The sequence below is a fragment of the Sander lucioperca genome, chromosome 20 (assembly GCF_008315115.2).
Source record: "Sander lucioperca isolate FBNREF2018 chromosome 20, SLUC_FBN_1.2, whole genome shotgun sequence".
NCBI classification, from domain to species: Eukaryota; Metazoa; Chordata; class Actinopteri; order Perciformes; family Percidae; genus Sander; species Sander lucioperca.
Window position 1 is genome coordinate 29115495 of NC_050192.1, and position 17205 is coordinate 29132699.

Consider the following 17205-nt stretch of genomic DNA (forward strand, 5'->3'; position numbering starts at 1 on the left):
GGACTACTAAGGTCTATATAAAAGAGACTTCAGATACCGTCTTAGGGGACCACTGAGGCCTATATAAAAGAGACTTCAGATACAGTATTAGGGGACCACTGAGGCCTATATAAAAGAGACTTCAGATACAGTATTAGGGGACCACTGAGGCCTATATAAAAGAGACTTCAGATACAGTATTAGGGGACCACTAAGGCCTATATAAAAGAGACTTCAGATACAGTATTAGGGGCACCACTAAGGTCTATATAAAAGAGACTTCAGATACAGTATTAGGGGACCACTAAGGTCTATATAAAAGAGACTTCAGATACAGTATTAGGGGACTACTAAGGTCTATATAAAAGAGACTTCAGATACCGTCTTAGGGGACCACTGAGGCCTATATAAAAGAGACTTCAGATACAGTATTAGGGGACCACTGAGGCCTATATAAAAGAGACTTCAGATACAGTATTAGGGGACCACTAAGGCCTATATAAAAGAGACTTCAGATACAGTATTAGGGGACCACTAAGGCCTATATAAAAGAGACTTCAGATACAGTATTAGGGGACCACTAAGGCCTATATAAAAGAGACTTCAGATACAGTATTAGGGGACCACTAAGGCCTATATAAAAGAGACTTCAGATACAGTATTAGGGGACCACTAAGGTCTATATAAAAGAGACTTCAGATACAGTATTAGGGGACCACTAAGGTCTATATAAAAGAGACTTCAGATACAGTATTAGGGGACCACTAAGGTCTATATAAAAGAGACTTCAGATACAGTATTAGGGGACCACTAAGACCTATATAAAAGAGACTTCAGATACAGTATTAGGGGACCACTAAGACCTGTATAAAAGAGACTTCAGATACAGTATTAGGGGATCACTAAGGCCTATATAAAGGCATCCAAAAAGCAGCATTTCATAGGACCTTTAACCACTGATATACTGTATCAACTTAATTACTAGTTTGCAATTGCCTGGCATCACATCACGTTGTCAGAATCATCTTTCGGGCCACCAGTGTTCACTGGTGTTTTAGCTGTGGTTTGTTTCTTCAATGGAAAACATATGTGTCTTTGGCATACTTTGGCGTTCCACTCTCTTCACTGGCCACTCATTTGCTTCTACTGGCTGGCAGCCAGCCCAGCGTGAAACACCTTGTGTGAGCTGGAATCTGACAAATGCTGCTACTTCTCTTAGTGGTGGGTTGTTCAAAGTGTAGTTAGCTAGATTTGTGAGTGGACTGTATTAGGTCCTAAGTCATTGTTTAGATATTGGCCAGTATTTGTTATTTATTCAGATTGGTGCATGCCTGTTAAAGATCCATGAAATTAGCACTTGAACCTGCTCCTGAAAAACAGTGCAACTTCTTAATTAAAAAGTTGTTTTTGGCAATCCTGCCTTCATCCCTGTTCTATTAAATCAAACTACCTTCATGTCCATAAACTGACAGCCCCACTGGATTACACTCAAGGATTCGGTATGCTTGAAACTAACTAGGTTGTATGATTTGTCGTCCTACCGTGTCGAAAGGCAAAGGTGGTGATATACCAAAAGGCTACACTTGTATGCACGGTGAAGAGTCTTCCGCCATTAAAAGATGCAATAAATTGCATACATGGGCATAACGACGCACCATTTCACCCAGCTTCTCTTCAAAATGCATTCATGGTGTTTCACTTGCTTGTACACCTGAAAAGTGACAGATTCAAACAAGAAAAAAATGGTTACGTGAAGTGGCCATTATTATCTTGTTTTGGAAAGTTCCAGAAATTGTCGAACACAGCAACTCCGATTCCGCTACTAGAGAGGCGAGGGGAAGGGATGTTATGCACTTTTGGAAGATCTTATAAGTACTTTGTCTGAAGCATACATCACTGTCCAGTGTCCTGGTCCAACATGGAAATACAGCACATGAAGGAGGTAATGATACCATTTCATGGTAACTTTAAGGCTGTAATCTTACCCTTCTGATGAGGCGTATGATGAAGTCATAAAAGTGAAACCCATTTCAACCCCAGGTACCCCTTTCTCTTAGCTCTTCATTGTAGAACTTGGTTTCATTTTCTTGGTCAGAATTGATGTGTCTAACACTGACTGGATAGGTTCAGAGAACTGTGTGCCCTAATGTCAGCAGACAAAAAGTGATATTGATGCATTGAATGTCACCCGTTATCTATTTGCCATACCACCCTTAGTTATCACAAGGTGTTAAGGGTGACAGAGCGAGTTCAGAAGGACAAGTGTTTTCAGCAGCCTGTGACCACACACACACACACACACACACACACACACACACACACACACACACACACACACACACACACACACACACACACACACACACACACACACACACAGAGCTAAAATTCCATTGGCTGCAAAGACCTTTAAAATGGGGTCAGTGTCCTCAGCATTCTCTAGCAGCACAGCAACAAACTCTTAAAGTTGATACAGTGTCGGCTTCTGGTCTCTGCTGTGCCAGTCGGCTGTCTTCCAACAATTCCAACCATTTCCCAAGTGACCTTTGCTTCTTTGTGTTTGGTTGTGGTTCACACTGTGGGGTCCTAGAATCACTTCAGTGAGGTTTAAAGAGGATCATCTAAAGAGTAGTTTAATGTCAGTGTTATTTTCTTCCCCCTGAGGTTACCAAAATTTGAAAATCTTCAATAATATATATATAACTCTATAGCTGAAATACACTTCTGTCCACGTGCTTCTTGTTTGGGGCTGTTTTTAGCCATGCTAGTAGGTAAAACAGTGTGAAATTCGACCGTGTCAAATGCAGCACAGAGATCAAGTAATACTAAGACTGAACTTTTGCTACTGTCTGTATTTAAGCGGATGTCATTGAAGACCTTAACAAGAGCAGTCTCTGTGCTGCGTTGTGATCGAGAACCTCACTGGAAGTAATCATCTTCTTGTCACGTTGTTTAGTGGCAAGAGGCTTTTTCAATGATTTTACTTAAAAATGGAAGGTTTTGTATATGGGCCTATAATTGCTCATTAGTGACGTGTATAAATTGTTCTTTTTTAAGAGTGGCTTGATGACTGCAGTTTTCCGGTAAGAGTCATGAGAAGAGATGTGTTTAAAATCTGTACAAGAGCTTTGGCCAAATAGTTTGAAAACATTTTGAAAAAAGGAGGATTTTTAGAAGTTAATGTCTCTAGTATAATCTCCTCCAGGTTTTTAGTGTTGATTGAATAAAATTGGGTCATGGTATTTGAATTGGTTCTACGTGGACACAGGGACAACACATATCCTGTACCTGATATAGAGACACTGACTGCTTGTCTCATTTTATAAATGTTGTCAATACAGAAGGAGGCAAATTTCATGCGGGCCCTAGAGGATAGAAGTTCAGAGGCTACTGACACACAAGGGTTTGTTAGCCTGTCAACAGTAGCAAACAAGGCACGTGCATTAAAATTATTTTTTGCCAATAATGCCAGATAAGAAGGGCCACTTTGCATTTCTCAGTTCCAAATAATAAATGTCAAGTCTCTTGACCTGCATTTAGCTTTTCGACACGCTCTATTTTGTGTTCTTACCATAGACTGTAAAAATAGTGGACGTAGTAGCTGTGACCAGGGTTGGGTTTTCTATTTTGCAGCGGCTCTGTGCGGAGTTTTGCACCGCCCATGACGATTCTGATTGGTTTAAAGAAATGCCACTAAACCAGAGCACGTTTTCCTCCCATCCCTGAATGCTATGTGGAGTAGCCAGAACCTCCTCCAGCGTGCTTTGGAGGAGGGTCTGGCAAAGCGAGACTAGGGAAACAATGACGTCAGCTCCTCAATTCGTACATGCCCGTTATTGCTTTGTGTAATGAGGGTGCGCCACTAACAGCAATGGACTACCATTTTGTAAATACTGCTAGATTTATCGAATACTTTACATGTTAACTTAGGCTACATCTACACTACTACGTTGTGGTTTAAAACTATGTTTTTCGGCATTTACACTAGGGCTGCAACTAACGATTATTTTAATAATCGATTAATCTGTCGATTATTTTTTCGATTAATCGATGAATCGGATAAAAAAACAAAAAAGCATTAATTTGCATCAACTCAATACATACTTAAATACATACTTGTTGTTTTAGTTAATAGTTGTGTAAAGGTAAGTAACCCAAAGAGCAGATACACACACACACACACACACACACACACACACACACACACACACACACACACACACACACACACACACACGCACACACGTTCACTTGAAGCTTATTCATTAAATTATTACCATCATTGTATTAATTGCAAATTAAGTTCATTTGTACACCACATTTAAACACAGCTTAAGATGACCAAGTGCTATAAAATAACTTTAAAATTAAATTAAAAAGTACAACACACACAAATATATTTGTCAACAATAACTGATATGGGACAAAGCTCAGAATATATACACGACAATAGATTGAAAAATGAATGGGCCAAAAAAGGCGAGTGAATAAAAACGTGTCTTTAGTCCTGCTTTACTACTGTTATTAACGAGCTAACGCTAGCTTGTCATGCTAGTCAGCTGGATAACGAGTAAACACCACACCAGCACCAGAAGAGGGACGTTACGTTCCTCACTTCAGAACGGAACAAAAGTAGGATTGTGTAGTGACTTTACCCTGCTGTTGAACTCCCTTCCTCCTCATCAAGGACTCCAACATGTTTACGTTTTAGGTGCTAAATCATCACCGTGGTGACCGTGCCATGCCGTGTCGCTTTTGCTTATCTTGCAATTAACACGTTTTCGATTTATTTAGTGTGAAATGTTCCCACACATTGGATGACTTAGGTCCTACTGATTTCTCTGCCTCCACCATGTGTTTCAGAACAACGTTATAAGGGTCTCTCCGGTCTCTCTCCGTATTTCCTCTCTACCCCCGCTCTGCTCTTTTTTTTTTTCTTTCGCTCCGCGCCGCTCCACACGGCACTCAACTCAATTGCTTTTATCTCCGCGACTGAGTGGCGTGTCGCGCGACACAACGAATCGATAATGAAATTCTTTGCCAACTTTTTTAATAATCGAATTTTATCGATTCGTTGTTGCAGCCCTAATTTACACCTCGCTTCCACACTACTCCTGCGTTTCCGAGTCCCTTAAATGGAGACATTTGGAAACAATGCTGCCCCTGTTTTGGTCTGAAAACTCCAGGGTTGTGTTGTTGTCTGGATGGCACAAACCGAGACCTTTGGTCTTATCGGTTAGATATGCTTACATACCTCTCAGTAACAGGTCCACCTCGTTGTTGGTCCAAGCAAATAAATCCCTGCTCATACTTTTCACCCTTGTTGTTCTTTCTCCAAAGTATTTTCTGTAATTTTCAACTTATACATCCATGATTTATGAGTACCGAACAACCTGCTTCCTGTTTACAGCAGCATGCGCATGCCCAGCGTATGTGAATGGTCATGTGCTATGTATTGTCAGACTTGTTAATATAGATGGAGATTACTGCTGCTAATGGAGCTAAAACGCTTGTATGGACGAAGACCGTTTTTGTCTCAAAATGCCGCTTAAAATGAAAACGTTTTTGTGTGGATGTACCCTCAACACCACTTCACGGATGAACGGAGGCATCTGCTGAACCCAATGTTATCTTCACCTTGTATTGTAAGGAGACACTAAGCAGCAACTCCACCACAGCGTCCATGAGTCACATTTCAGTCTTGCTATAGCACATTGGGACGTGTACCAGAAATATGTTAAAAAGATAGGTATGTACAGTATAATATGTATAAATAAAGAATCCACTACTATTGTTTTACTAATATTTTTTGATTTGACCGCCAAAGGAAAATAAGCTCACTATGTATGCTCAGAATCTTATTCTCTGGTGTTTGGCCAATCGTAGACGTAGCCTTTATCGCCAACGGCCAGGCGAGCCTTTGGAGTCGTTTTTGCTTTCTTGTCTGGCCGGAGGTATTTTGTAAATGAATGTCGTGTGGACAGATTTTGAAATGGAAATTTTGTTTTCAAAAATATCTGTGTAGGTGTAGACAGGGCCTTAGTTTGTACAATACATTTAAAAGCTCACTACATGACAAAACAGACAGAGGTGACCTCTCTGAGGAAAGTGAATTCCTCATGTTTTTTCCCTGCATCCAGTTCCACATGTAGAAGCAAGAGAGCAGAGGGATACTGACACATATTGTGCCTTTGGTTGTTTATTACAAATGGAGATAAACAATATCAAGGTATTTTATGACACAGTACATTGACATTTGTCTTATCTTACACTAGGGAACAACACACACTGCTGCTTAGATACAGAGATATGACTGAATTGTCCTTGATAGCACTCCACGACATTCCTTAATAAAAGGCATAAATTAGCCTCTTTGTGTGTCTATGACACCTATTTTGAGACCTTTTTTGTACCGAGTAAAAAAAATCAACTGCAAATGCAATCCTTGAACTCATCCACATTCAGCTGCTCGTAGTTTCATTTATGTGTGATATTTTAATTTAATTTTATTATTCCTCTGATCTCAGGGAACACATCTTTTCTGAAGCCACCATTTAGTATTCATTTAGTAAGCTGCCCAGGATTACTGTACTCCATTGTTAATGAGAACATATATGTTTCGCTTGTTTAGACTTAGTAGTATATTTTCCCAACATAGTCGTATTTCTTCCATGTTTTCCCCCAAATGCTATTTATGCATAAACAAAACTCCATAGCTTCCTCTAAAACAACAGTTTTTAGTTGCTTAACCTCTATGAGTGGAATTTCACCAAGTCCCATTTACTTTACATATTTGACATATTTACATTTGAGTTAATCCCACTACTCGGCATCCTGCGAGCATAGACATTTTTGTCTGGCTTCCGTGTCCTCGAAGGTGACCTTCTTGTTTCTCCTGGGGTCTATCCACGAGTTATGGATGACCACATTGTTTGGCGTAGGGTCAGCTTCTACTACAGACACTACCCTCTTCTTCATCTTGCTTTTCAAAACCTTTTGGAACTTCTGCCGAGTGAAGGCGTAGAGGAGTGGGTGAAAGATAGTGGTTCCATAGGCCATCACCAGGAAGCCCAAGCGGAGGCGAACAGTTAAATCACTGGGCCCAGTGCTGAGGATGATGGTGTTGAGCACAGTTATTGGAGTCCAGCAAAGTAAGAATGTGGAGATGATGAGAAGAGACATCCTGAAGACTCGTTTCTGCCTCTCCCGTCTCTCCCGGTGACGCTTTACTGCTCGTCTTAGCGCAATAATGACTGACACTGATGCCCGCATGCCCAAGGTTGCATTCCCACCTGCCCTGACTCCTGTGCTGCTCTGTGAAGCGTCAGTCGACTCTGCTTGCATCGCAGTGCTCAAAGAGATAGTGTTTTTGCGCTTTTGCTTCTTTTTAGGTAGGTTGTGCTGAAAGCGTGTGCCAATGCGAATATTAAGTGCCTGAAGGATCTTGTAGTACGTCACTAGCATTACCACAGCTGTAAAAAAGAATATAGGGATCTGTGCTAGCAGGTGATAGTACAAACCCAGCTCTGTGTAATACTCATTTGTATGAACCACTGTGAGCACTGCAGTCTGGTTCACATGATCTGAACCAGAGTTGATGAAGAAGCCTACTTCCATGAAGGGAACCAGGAAACTGAAGAAGGATAGAGCCCAGATGGATCCCAGTAGAGCTACAGCTCGGCTCATCGTGAGCACACGGTTCGCCGGCCGCACTGAGATGTCGTACCGGTCTACAGTGATGGCCAGGACGTTAGCAGCAGTAGCTACGCTTGCAAAGGAGACGCAGGCCTCATGGAAACAGCACATCATAGCAGTGTCAGCTTCCAAAGGAAGTAACACCACCACTGCTGTCAGCGGGATGCAGCATATACACACCTGGAAACAAGAGGAACTCAGTTCACATCTCTAATGCATTACGTTTGTTTTCATCTAATCTTGTTTGGTTGTTTGGCACACTTGTAATGATTGCTATATGATTCTAAATGGTACAATATGATGGTGTCAATCCAGACGTACGTAACCATTACAGTCATGCACAGCTGAATTGCCAAAGGAATTATTGGCTTTGTAGTAACCCTAAATACCCAACAATCCTAACATAATGGAGGTAGTAGTAGCAGCATGGCTTCATTTAGTGAAAAAGCCAATCATTTACTGTCAACCTACGTTTGGTGACGTTAAAAATATGAAATTTTTTTCCTGGTATATTATTGATATCAGTGAGGTTTCACTAAGACTATTGGTCATTGTAACATTTGCAATATCACCAAACATTTAATCATTTTGCTGTACAAAGGAACTTTTAAAATGTAAAATAAAAAGTAGAAAGAAAACACAAAGAGAATATACCAAGGTCGACCTAAACAGCAATTTACAAATACAGAATTATAGACATGATAACAGATTGAGGCTGGGCTAAATAGGCCAGTGAATAACAAGATTAAAAAACTGAGATTTAGGGAGCATATCTGATATCTAATGCCAGCTGGATCCACAGTTGTAGAGCAAAACTGTAAAGGCTCTGTCACTTTAGTTTTAGTTGTAATCGTGGAACAGGAAAGATTTGTCGTCCGATCTAAGAGACCTGCGGCTGAGTTCTGGTGAATTAGATCGATGATATAGGTTGGGGCCCGACCATTGAGAGCTCAGAGATCAACATGGTCTGAAATTGGATTCCAAAGTAAACGGGGAGCCAGTGAAGAGAGGCTAGTACTGGAGTGATCTGCTTGCACTTTTTAGTAACATCCTTAGTATAGTACGTAATCAACCTTGATATACTGTACTTAAGGCCCGAGCACGAAAGTGCAAGGAACCTATTGTTTTTGAAACGGTTATTTTATTTTCCTGCTGCGCAATCGCATTTTTGAGGTACTTGAGATGCTCGAAAATTCACAAAAAATTGGCACACTTTTCAGATGTGGTGAAAATTGCAAAGTTCTGCAGTCATTGGTCTTGGGTGTGGCCAGTGGGCTCCATACACCCCCAAACACACACCAGGGTTGGGATAAAGTTCCTTTGATGTTCACGAAATTTGGTGGGATCATTGTTCTCATTTCTAGGAACATACTACATTTAAAAAAAAATGCTTTGCCAGACAGGAAGTCAGCTATCTCGGATTTTGTGTGGTATTTTACTTTTTCCATTGACATGAAAAAGGACTTTAGGATGCAAAAAAACTCAAAATCTGGTCGCTAAATAGCGCCCCAAATTACTTGGCGCTTTTGAAAGCATTTTTGAAACCCTTGATATACTCGAAAACTCGAAAGTTGGTGCACACATCAAACAAAAAAGTAAACATTGCGAGAGTATGCAGTGATTTGGTTGATGCGTGTTTAGGCGCTAGAGCGCCCTTGTGCCTGCAGGGACAAGGGCCTTTAAATCACTGCTTGCAACTTTAATATACTTTGTCTAATGGCTGGCACATCAGTAGATGTTGTGGCCCTTTTTAAAAATGGAAGCATAGTGTTCCTTATGGTTTATTTTTCTGAAATGGTAGCAGTGCTGAGGGGTAATTTTTTGTAGCACCAGAAGTCTCAGTATCCAACCACTTGATGTTAAATCCCTCTTGGCAAAAAAGTGACTGATAGATGTTGATAGAGGTCAGGACTCACCAACACATCCACCACATGCAGGTTCATGGTGATGATGTTGGAGACGGAGCTGATGAGGTTCTGTTTCATACAGTAGAGGACAAGCACAGTGAGGTTGGAGCTCAAGCCCAAAACTATCTCCAACAGCAGGAAGCCAGTCAGAGAAACCTACCAACAGAAAGAGCATGGTGGCATTTAGTGTGACAGTCAGTGTTATTTTAATGTAGTCATAATAATGCATGATCATAAAAATGTGTGAACATTGACTTTATACAACCAGTAAGTCTTCTTACTTACACAATGGGTTTTAGTATTAACCCGTTAATGAGCCGGACAGTTTCCTGAAAGTATCATATACCTAAGAAGATCTCTGTGGATTGACTCATGCTGTCACATTAATTTGATTAAGAAAGCCATCTGAGATGTGAGGCTGCAGCATTACCTGGAAACTGATGGGGTAGATAGGCCCGTCTGAGGTCATGTCCATGTCATAGGGGTCAGCAGTGTCAAGCACCGTCATGTTGCTCATGGTGGCTGCAGAGATCAGCACTGGAGATGTGTGCATTATCCCGATGGGAGGAAGAGGCCTGGAGAGCAGTATGCAAAAAAAAAAAAGGTCTTCAATAAATATTAAAAGCATATGAAGTTCTACTAGATCTTTTTTCAACCAGTGAACTTGCAGCTGATGCTGCATTTTTCTTTTAGGGAAGCTTGTACTATAAGAGTTAGGACTAGGGCTACAAGAGGCTATGGGCTACTGATAATATGGCATTCACCTCCCTTGACACTGCTGCTCCAGAAAGGGGTGATTTCAGAATGCTGAAGTACAAGTTTGTAAATAACGTTTGAGCCAGACCCCTGAGGTTTTAAAGGAAAACATTTTCTGTAATAATATCACCTGGTATGAAAACCTTGAAGGTGCTTTTACAGGATACTAACTAATTTTACAGCATGTTGAAACTACACAGGGGCCAACAATCTGGTACTGTTATTGGAATTACCATGCGCTGTCAAATGCAAGTGCTATATTGTCAATGTTGGGAAGTGAATGCTATACTAATTTGCAGTTTGTGTTAGGGCGTATTGGTTTTAACACCAGATAAGGTGAGTTAATAGCAAAGAACATGCAATTCCAGGATGCTTCAAACAAAGGGAGATTGTACAAAGGCCAAACAGCGTCTATAGTCCCCTCCTATCGTACCTTTCCAATGTTGGCACTGGGGGTCTGCTTCGAACAAAATTTGGAATTTTAAAAAAGTATGCAGGATTTGAATTTATCTCTAAAGCTCTTTTGTCACTTTTAATGTGTAACACCGTGTGAAACACTATGAATTCCTTCACGGAAAGATTGTCGTTGTGCCCCTCTCTTTTTGCTTTGCTTTTGCGTGTGGCTGTTTGTAACAGCTATAAACAGTTGAAGGCAAAAGGATCCTTCAGATGCTTGGACTTCCACGTCGTATGAACTATTTAATTTCTAGCTTAGGTGTGTGTGCAGGTGTAATATCAGGCCTAAACTCACCACTCCCTTCCAGCAGTGTCCTCTCCAGCTCAGCAGCAGTTGAAGTGGCCACAAGGAACTTGGTGGAGCATGTAACAAATTATCCCACCATATCCTGACTTGACAAGCTCAATCTTCACTTCATCCACTTACAGCATTCTCTCTGTAAACGTATCAGAATTTGACGGACAACGACAAGTCTTGTGAGCTTTAGCTTTGGGGATACTGGTTCCGCTCAGGCGAAGGGAAAAGTCTGTTTGTGAAACACAGAGAGCAACAACCACCCGCCACTCGTTGGGGGGCATGTGGTTTGCAACATCAGTGCGGTGCACTGCGATCAATGCTTTCTTTCATGCATGGTTGTGTCTCATCATTGTCCGTTGTGCTTGGACTGTTGCCTCCAGTCTAATTCCCTCTTGAAAATGATGCCAGTGCCAGGACAATCCTCCTGTCTCCGCTTCTCTCCACGTTTCAGGTATTGTATGTCTTACACACTCCTATGGCCCACAGCACTTTATGCCATAAGTTTTGTAATTTCATATTTCAGACAATAGTGGAGGTAGAAAGTATAGGTGACAGAATGGATGAGAGGTTTCAAGAGAAATATAAACAAGGTTGTGTGGTTGTACCTCTGGACTCAAAGGTCAGAGACCCTGATATGGGTCATATGGTCTTCGGAGACCACTCAAAGAGACTGATCCCTTGACTCTTGGATAGTCACAGCCTTCATACTAATCTATCCTTCACAGACTGCCACAGAGGAATTGAGAATGATGCCATGTCCCATTATTGCCATCACCTTCCCTTGCCTTTACATTTCATCTCTGATCCTGCAAAGAGAAAGGATGGACGATTTCAGTAATAGTTTTAAAGAAAGAAAATGTGTTACATATCAGATCTTTCTCCCTGGTCTGCATGTTGCATCATGTCTCCTACCTAATTTCAACTCATTTATCATCCCCTGGCAGATACAGTAGCTTGCTCTTTCTGTGCTAATTGGACGCCTGTCTCTGTATTTGCAATGTGTGTTTAATCAGTTTTTGATGCCTTTGCCTTTTATCTTTGATGGTTCTTGTCATGTGTTGTTGAACAAATGAGCACTGGAAACTGTGAACTGGTTCTCTGCAGACTGTCTTAGTGTATCAAATGATATGCTGACTTACTGTCACAACAACGGGCCACACACTGTTTCATTTAGTTCTAAGACGGATCATGACTCAGCTGATTGTCTTGAGATTTTAAATTTGGATTTCGTTTGGCTTTGAGTGTGAGTGGCTGGGGATATCAAGTACTGAAAGCTGGCATTAAAGCTCTGGTCAGATTCAGAGTCATATTGACTTATTCTTAGATCAGATAGTTCCTAATATAGATTAAGATGTGGCCAGTTTCAGACTATTTCTATTCAGGCAGTATGTTCTTTAAGGTTGCTTGTGTTTAGACCACATTTGAGACCTGAATGAAATAAATGGTTTTGCAGAAGAATGCCAAATAAAGTGTCACAAAAATATTGTACTGGTACCCAACAGAAGGAATGCTTTATAATCAGGAATGAATTTGTATTTACAGTACATATGGTAATATCTGTAATGAAAGTGACTCTAGATTTGGTATGCGAGTCTGTATTTACACGTGTCAAGTCTGCTATCCGAATTGAACACTACGACAAGCCACATGATGCTCAATTGTATTTTCTAACTCGTGCTCTGAGTAATTTTATAAGGTGTGTAATCAGTTGTACTATGGACAATACTGAATTATTATTGGCCATTTTTAGATAACTGCACAGCTCTGACAAACCTAGCATGCTGAATCAATACTAGTTGGCTTCAGTTGTATGTAGGCTACGGCTTCTGCTGCTTTTATTTTGGTAACATTTATTTGAAGGTTGACAAAGATACTGCCATCACGTTTCCATTTAAAGAGTCCCGGAGCCCTAGCCTGGTCCTACCAGACTCTGGTCCATTTCATTTGTACAGAGAGTCTGGCCTCTCTCCATTGTCAAATGTTAACTTCCTTGAAGGCCGGTACTCTGAAGTTTAAAACTATTGGATCTGCCCAGAGCCACTCTGGATCTGCCATAACCAATCGCTAACGTTTGGTCATCTTAGCATCGCTAGCGTTCGCCTTAGCCAACTTCTTCACCACTAACGGAGCAAGCTGGAAAATCAAACTTTTCCCGAATCCCGTGGGGAGGAGGGCCACAACATCATGGCCACCAACAAAACTCAGCAAAGATTGTTCTTGCTCAGGCTTTAACTTCTGGATATTCCGTAGCGTTGCCATTACGGAACTACAACTCAAACTAGCACACGACCTCAACGTCATCGTTCTCAGCCACTCATTTGGCCAGAGAAAACCCAAGAATATACCGCAAACCCAGACGACGTACTGAAGGAAAATGAAAATTGAGCGGAAGTATGTAGGAGGGTGGAGCCAGGCTAACAGAGCCCCAGAGTATGAATAAATATTTTGTGCACATGGTTCATGGTATAAACGTCATAATCCATGATGACCTGTGAAGTAATTGCATGGGTAATTATTTTGATATATTTCTTGTTCTTGTTGTGGATTATACCTCACATTACTTGTTTTCTGTCTTGGAAAAAAACACGTTTATTTTAGCCATATTAAAACATTTCATTTTACTTTGAAAGCCAGTTTCAGTTAAAACGTGCTGAAATGAGACAGAATGCAGATAATTTTGTTGTCTTAATCATTGTAACCAATTTTAATTTGTAGTAACATGAAATATACTAAGGTATTTACTATTTCAGTCGTCAGTGTGGAGTCCAAGATGTGAATGAATGAATTGTTTTTATTATATCATTAAAATGGTCCATTCCACATGACACATGATAATAATACATTTAAATACATACTACACACAATACCTTTTGTATTGTTACTTTATCCATAAGTATGGTGGAGAACTGTACATCCAAGCACCTTTACAATGGTTTTAGACGCTCTCTATATGCTCTGTTATTCAGACAACAGACTGATCTCATGAAATGGTGTATGTATGACACGCCAATTCATATGCCATCATTGGCGTGTTATAAAGACGCATACTCGATTTTGGGCGTGTATATCAACGCCGTTTGGCCTCCATTGACTTACATTACCTTGCGGTTGCGTGTGAATTTACACCGTAGCGAGTAGTAAGAAAGGGTGAAAATCCACGTAGGGAGGTTGGTTGGGATGGAGGATGGGTCAAACAATACAGGACTTTCACCAGGAGACCGGGGATCACATCCAGCGTGTCACGGTTCCTAAACTCAACCGTCGCTTTGTTCTTTCACTAAAGCCAACCCAGTTCTTCTTTTCCTAAACCCAACCGTCGCTTTCTTCGTTTACTAAATCCAACCCCATTATTCTTTTCCTAAACCCAACCCGCGTGTGATGTTTCCTAAACTCAACCGTCGCTTTCTTCTCACGATAACATGCCACGTGGCGTGTATGTTTACATCCGCTGTATACAGCGTTTACATACACGTGGTTTGCTCAAAATGCGTACAGATAACACACCACTTGGCTTAAGAAAGTCATGATATCACGTTGAGAGGTGACACATTTTCCAGTGTTTTATTAAAATAAACAGGCTTTACAAAGGGAGATGAAACGCCTGCAGCTAAAGTGTGGGACGTGTTGAAAGATGTGGGCTTACCCTAACCTTAACCACGCAAAACTTTTACATAAACCCAACCAGCCAATCACCTACTACTGTCAACATGCCTACCAATTTGTGGCGAAATGCCCAGGTTCCAGAACCGACTCAGGCTGCATTTATATGAAGTATATCTGTAAAGGGATGCCCATGTCTTAACAAGGTGCCAGATTAGCAAAGGAAATAATTAGTTGATTAATCCACTGGTCTGACAATTTGGGTAATTGCTTAATCATATATTAAGCGAAATGTCAAGCATGTATTGATTTCAGCTTCTCAAATGTGAGGATTTGCCCCAATTCTCTGTTTTGCGTTATTGTTAATTGAATATCTTTGGGTTTTGGACTGTTGCTATTTGAAAAAGGCCGGCTTGGGCTCTGGAAACTTGATGGGTGTTTTTCAATATTTTCGGACCTTTTTAGACTAAACAATCAATCAAATAGCTGAAAAACAATCATCAACAATGACAGTGATTGTTAGGTGCAGCCCTACATTTGCTCTCAGCTTTCAGTGTCTTGTATTCTTCTTGACTGGTTCTTGTTCTGATACCTTGTTCATCACCTCTAGCTCTGTTGCTGTATAGTCTTCATACTCTTTTTAACTGCACAAAATGTGCAAAATTGCTTCTTAATTTTTTGGCTTTGGCTCATCTTTTAGCTGTATTTTCCATTACATGAAATATATGTCCTGTGGGCAGCCAAATTCTGATTAGTTTTGTGTTGTATGAGCTTCTCTACAACAGGAAAGCTGGTCTCTTTGGGAGGCAGTGAACTCAGCGTAGTTTGTGAAGACCCATATTGCTTGCTGTTTGACAGCCACTCATTTTGTCTAATTACTCTTCACTCCAAATAGTCACTGCTTGAAAATTATGACTCACAGGCTCAACAACATGTCAGCAGGCTGTGTGTGTGTTGATTTTACAGTGCCTTCATCTAACATATTCACATTGCCTTGCTATCAGAACACGATAACGGTGTTTGTACATGATTGTGCCGTGTGTTAGTTTACCTCTAGACAAAGACCATTCCCCGGCCATCCTTGGGTCTGCAGAAGTGCTTTCCTTCCCTGTAGGGCTTTGTAATCTCAGTCCCCAAAGGTAGCGTAGAGCCCACAGGTGATAACTCTGATTTGCTGAAGTTTAGGATAATAGTCCATCATTTAAGGATGCTTGTTAGTTAGTCCCTTCAGGATGGAAATTTGACTGGTAAAAAGCATGCAGCCACAGAACCTGCGGGGAGCAAGAGAGATACTGACGCTTCCGCTCTGCCTCCGCCTCTCTTCTCTCTGCTGTGCTGCTTTTTCTGTCGGTCTGTCTCTCTGTCCTGCTTCCTGCCTCTCTGTGTCTGCCTTCAGTAGCCCTTCCTACTCGCCCTCCCCCTTCCTCCCTTTCTAAAACTGTGTTCTCCTTATTTTTTTCCCCCTTTTACACCTCTGCGCTTGACTAATTGGACTCAAAAAGCAGATGTAACACTCTTCTCATAATTTCTCTCATGTTGTATGTTTCTTCCTTTCCTGTTATCTTTGTGCTGCCTTATGTAAGCAGGGAAAACTCCAGCATGCAGGGACAACACATCTTTTTTTATCCTTGAGTACTTATGTCTTTATCTTTTTCTCTTTCCCTTGTTTGTTTACCCACATTAAAAAGCCCAGGAAGAAAAACTGTGGCCATGACATTACTAATGGCAGCATCCTTCCTCTCAGGACTTTGGCCACTCCTCCGCTGTTTCTGTTTGCATAGCACCTGCCAGATAGTACATGCTTAATTGTCCCAATCTGGCTTTCATTGGAACAGTCGCTGCGTTGCCCTTATTGCCTTGCCATCATATCTGGAAGGTAGCTAGTGAGTGGACTAATTAGGGCTACTGGGCATTGGCATGGCAACAACAGCACCGCCGGCCACAGCAATCACAGACTGATGGATCAGAATTCAAATCAGGGCCTGTCTGCTGTCTTCCGGGATACACCTCTCCATTAATAATACAAGAAGTTATGATCTGGTCATTGTATCTCAGCTCTTCATCTCTCACTCTACATGTGTTTATTTAAGATGATGGTGTCCAGTCCACCTGTTTTACCGATATGTGCAACTCAGTGGGAGGCATGTTTTCCCCCAGATACAAGTCTTTAGTGTGAGAGAGAGATGGCAGACAGCAGTGTTATGGAGAGGAAAAAAAAAATAACTTGCGGACATTTTTTTTTTTCTGAGCAAACATGAGCATGATATGTGAGTGAGGCAGACATAGCACATGTAGACAGCTCCGAGACAGAGAAAAAACAGACCGTTACAAGACTCTTTTTTTTTCTCAGCAAAGATGACGATGATAGGCTAGTTTCACACCGAAAAAATCGCTGTAAGCACAGTAGAGTACATCGAAACATCCATATTTAATCAATGCATTGATATTGCAAACTGATATCTAGGCTGTCTGCTGGCTAGCCTAAAGGCTGCTGACTAGACCCCAGCTGTGTTA

At 41.1% G+C, this 17205-nt stretch overlaps 2 protein-coding genes across 2 annotated transcripts in view; one reads left to right on the plus strand and one right to left on the minus strand.

Moving 5' to 3' along the window:
* Positions 1 to 17205, plus strand: part of cog5 (component of oligomeric golgi complex 5) — a 99000-nt gene that overhangs the window by 16072 nt on the left and 65723 nt on the right. The window lies entirely within an intron of this gene.
* Positions 6161 to 16058, minus strand: LOC116042045 (G-protein coupled receptor 22-like). Its single transcript, XM_031288173.2, has 5 exons — positions 15743 to 16058; positions 11089 to 11897; positions 10012 to 10156; positions 9591 to 9737; positions 6161 to 7854 (listed from the first exon to the last, which is right to left on the minus strand). Exons 3-5 carry the CDS (start codon positions 10132 to 10134, stop codon positions 6802 to 6804), a joined length of 1323 nt encoding a protein of 440 aa, XP_031144033.2. The 5' UTR covers positions 10135 to 10156; positions 11089 to 11897; positions 15743 to 16058; the 3' UTR covers positions 6161 to 6801.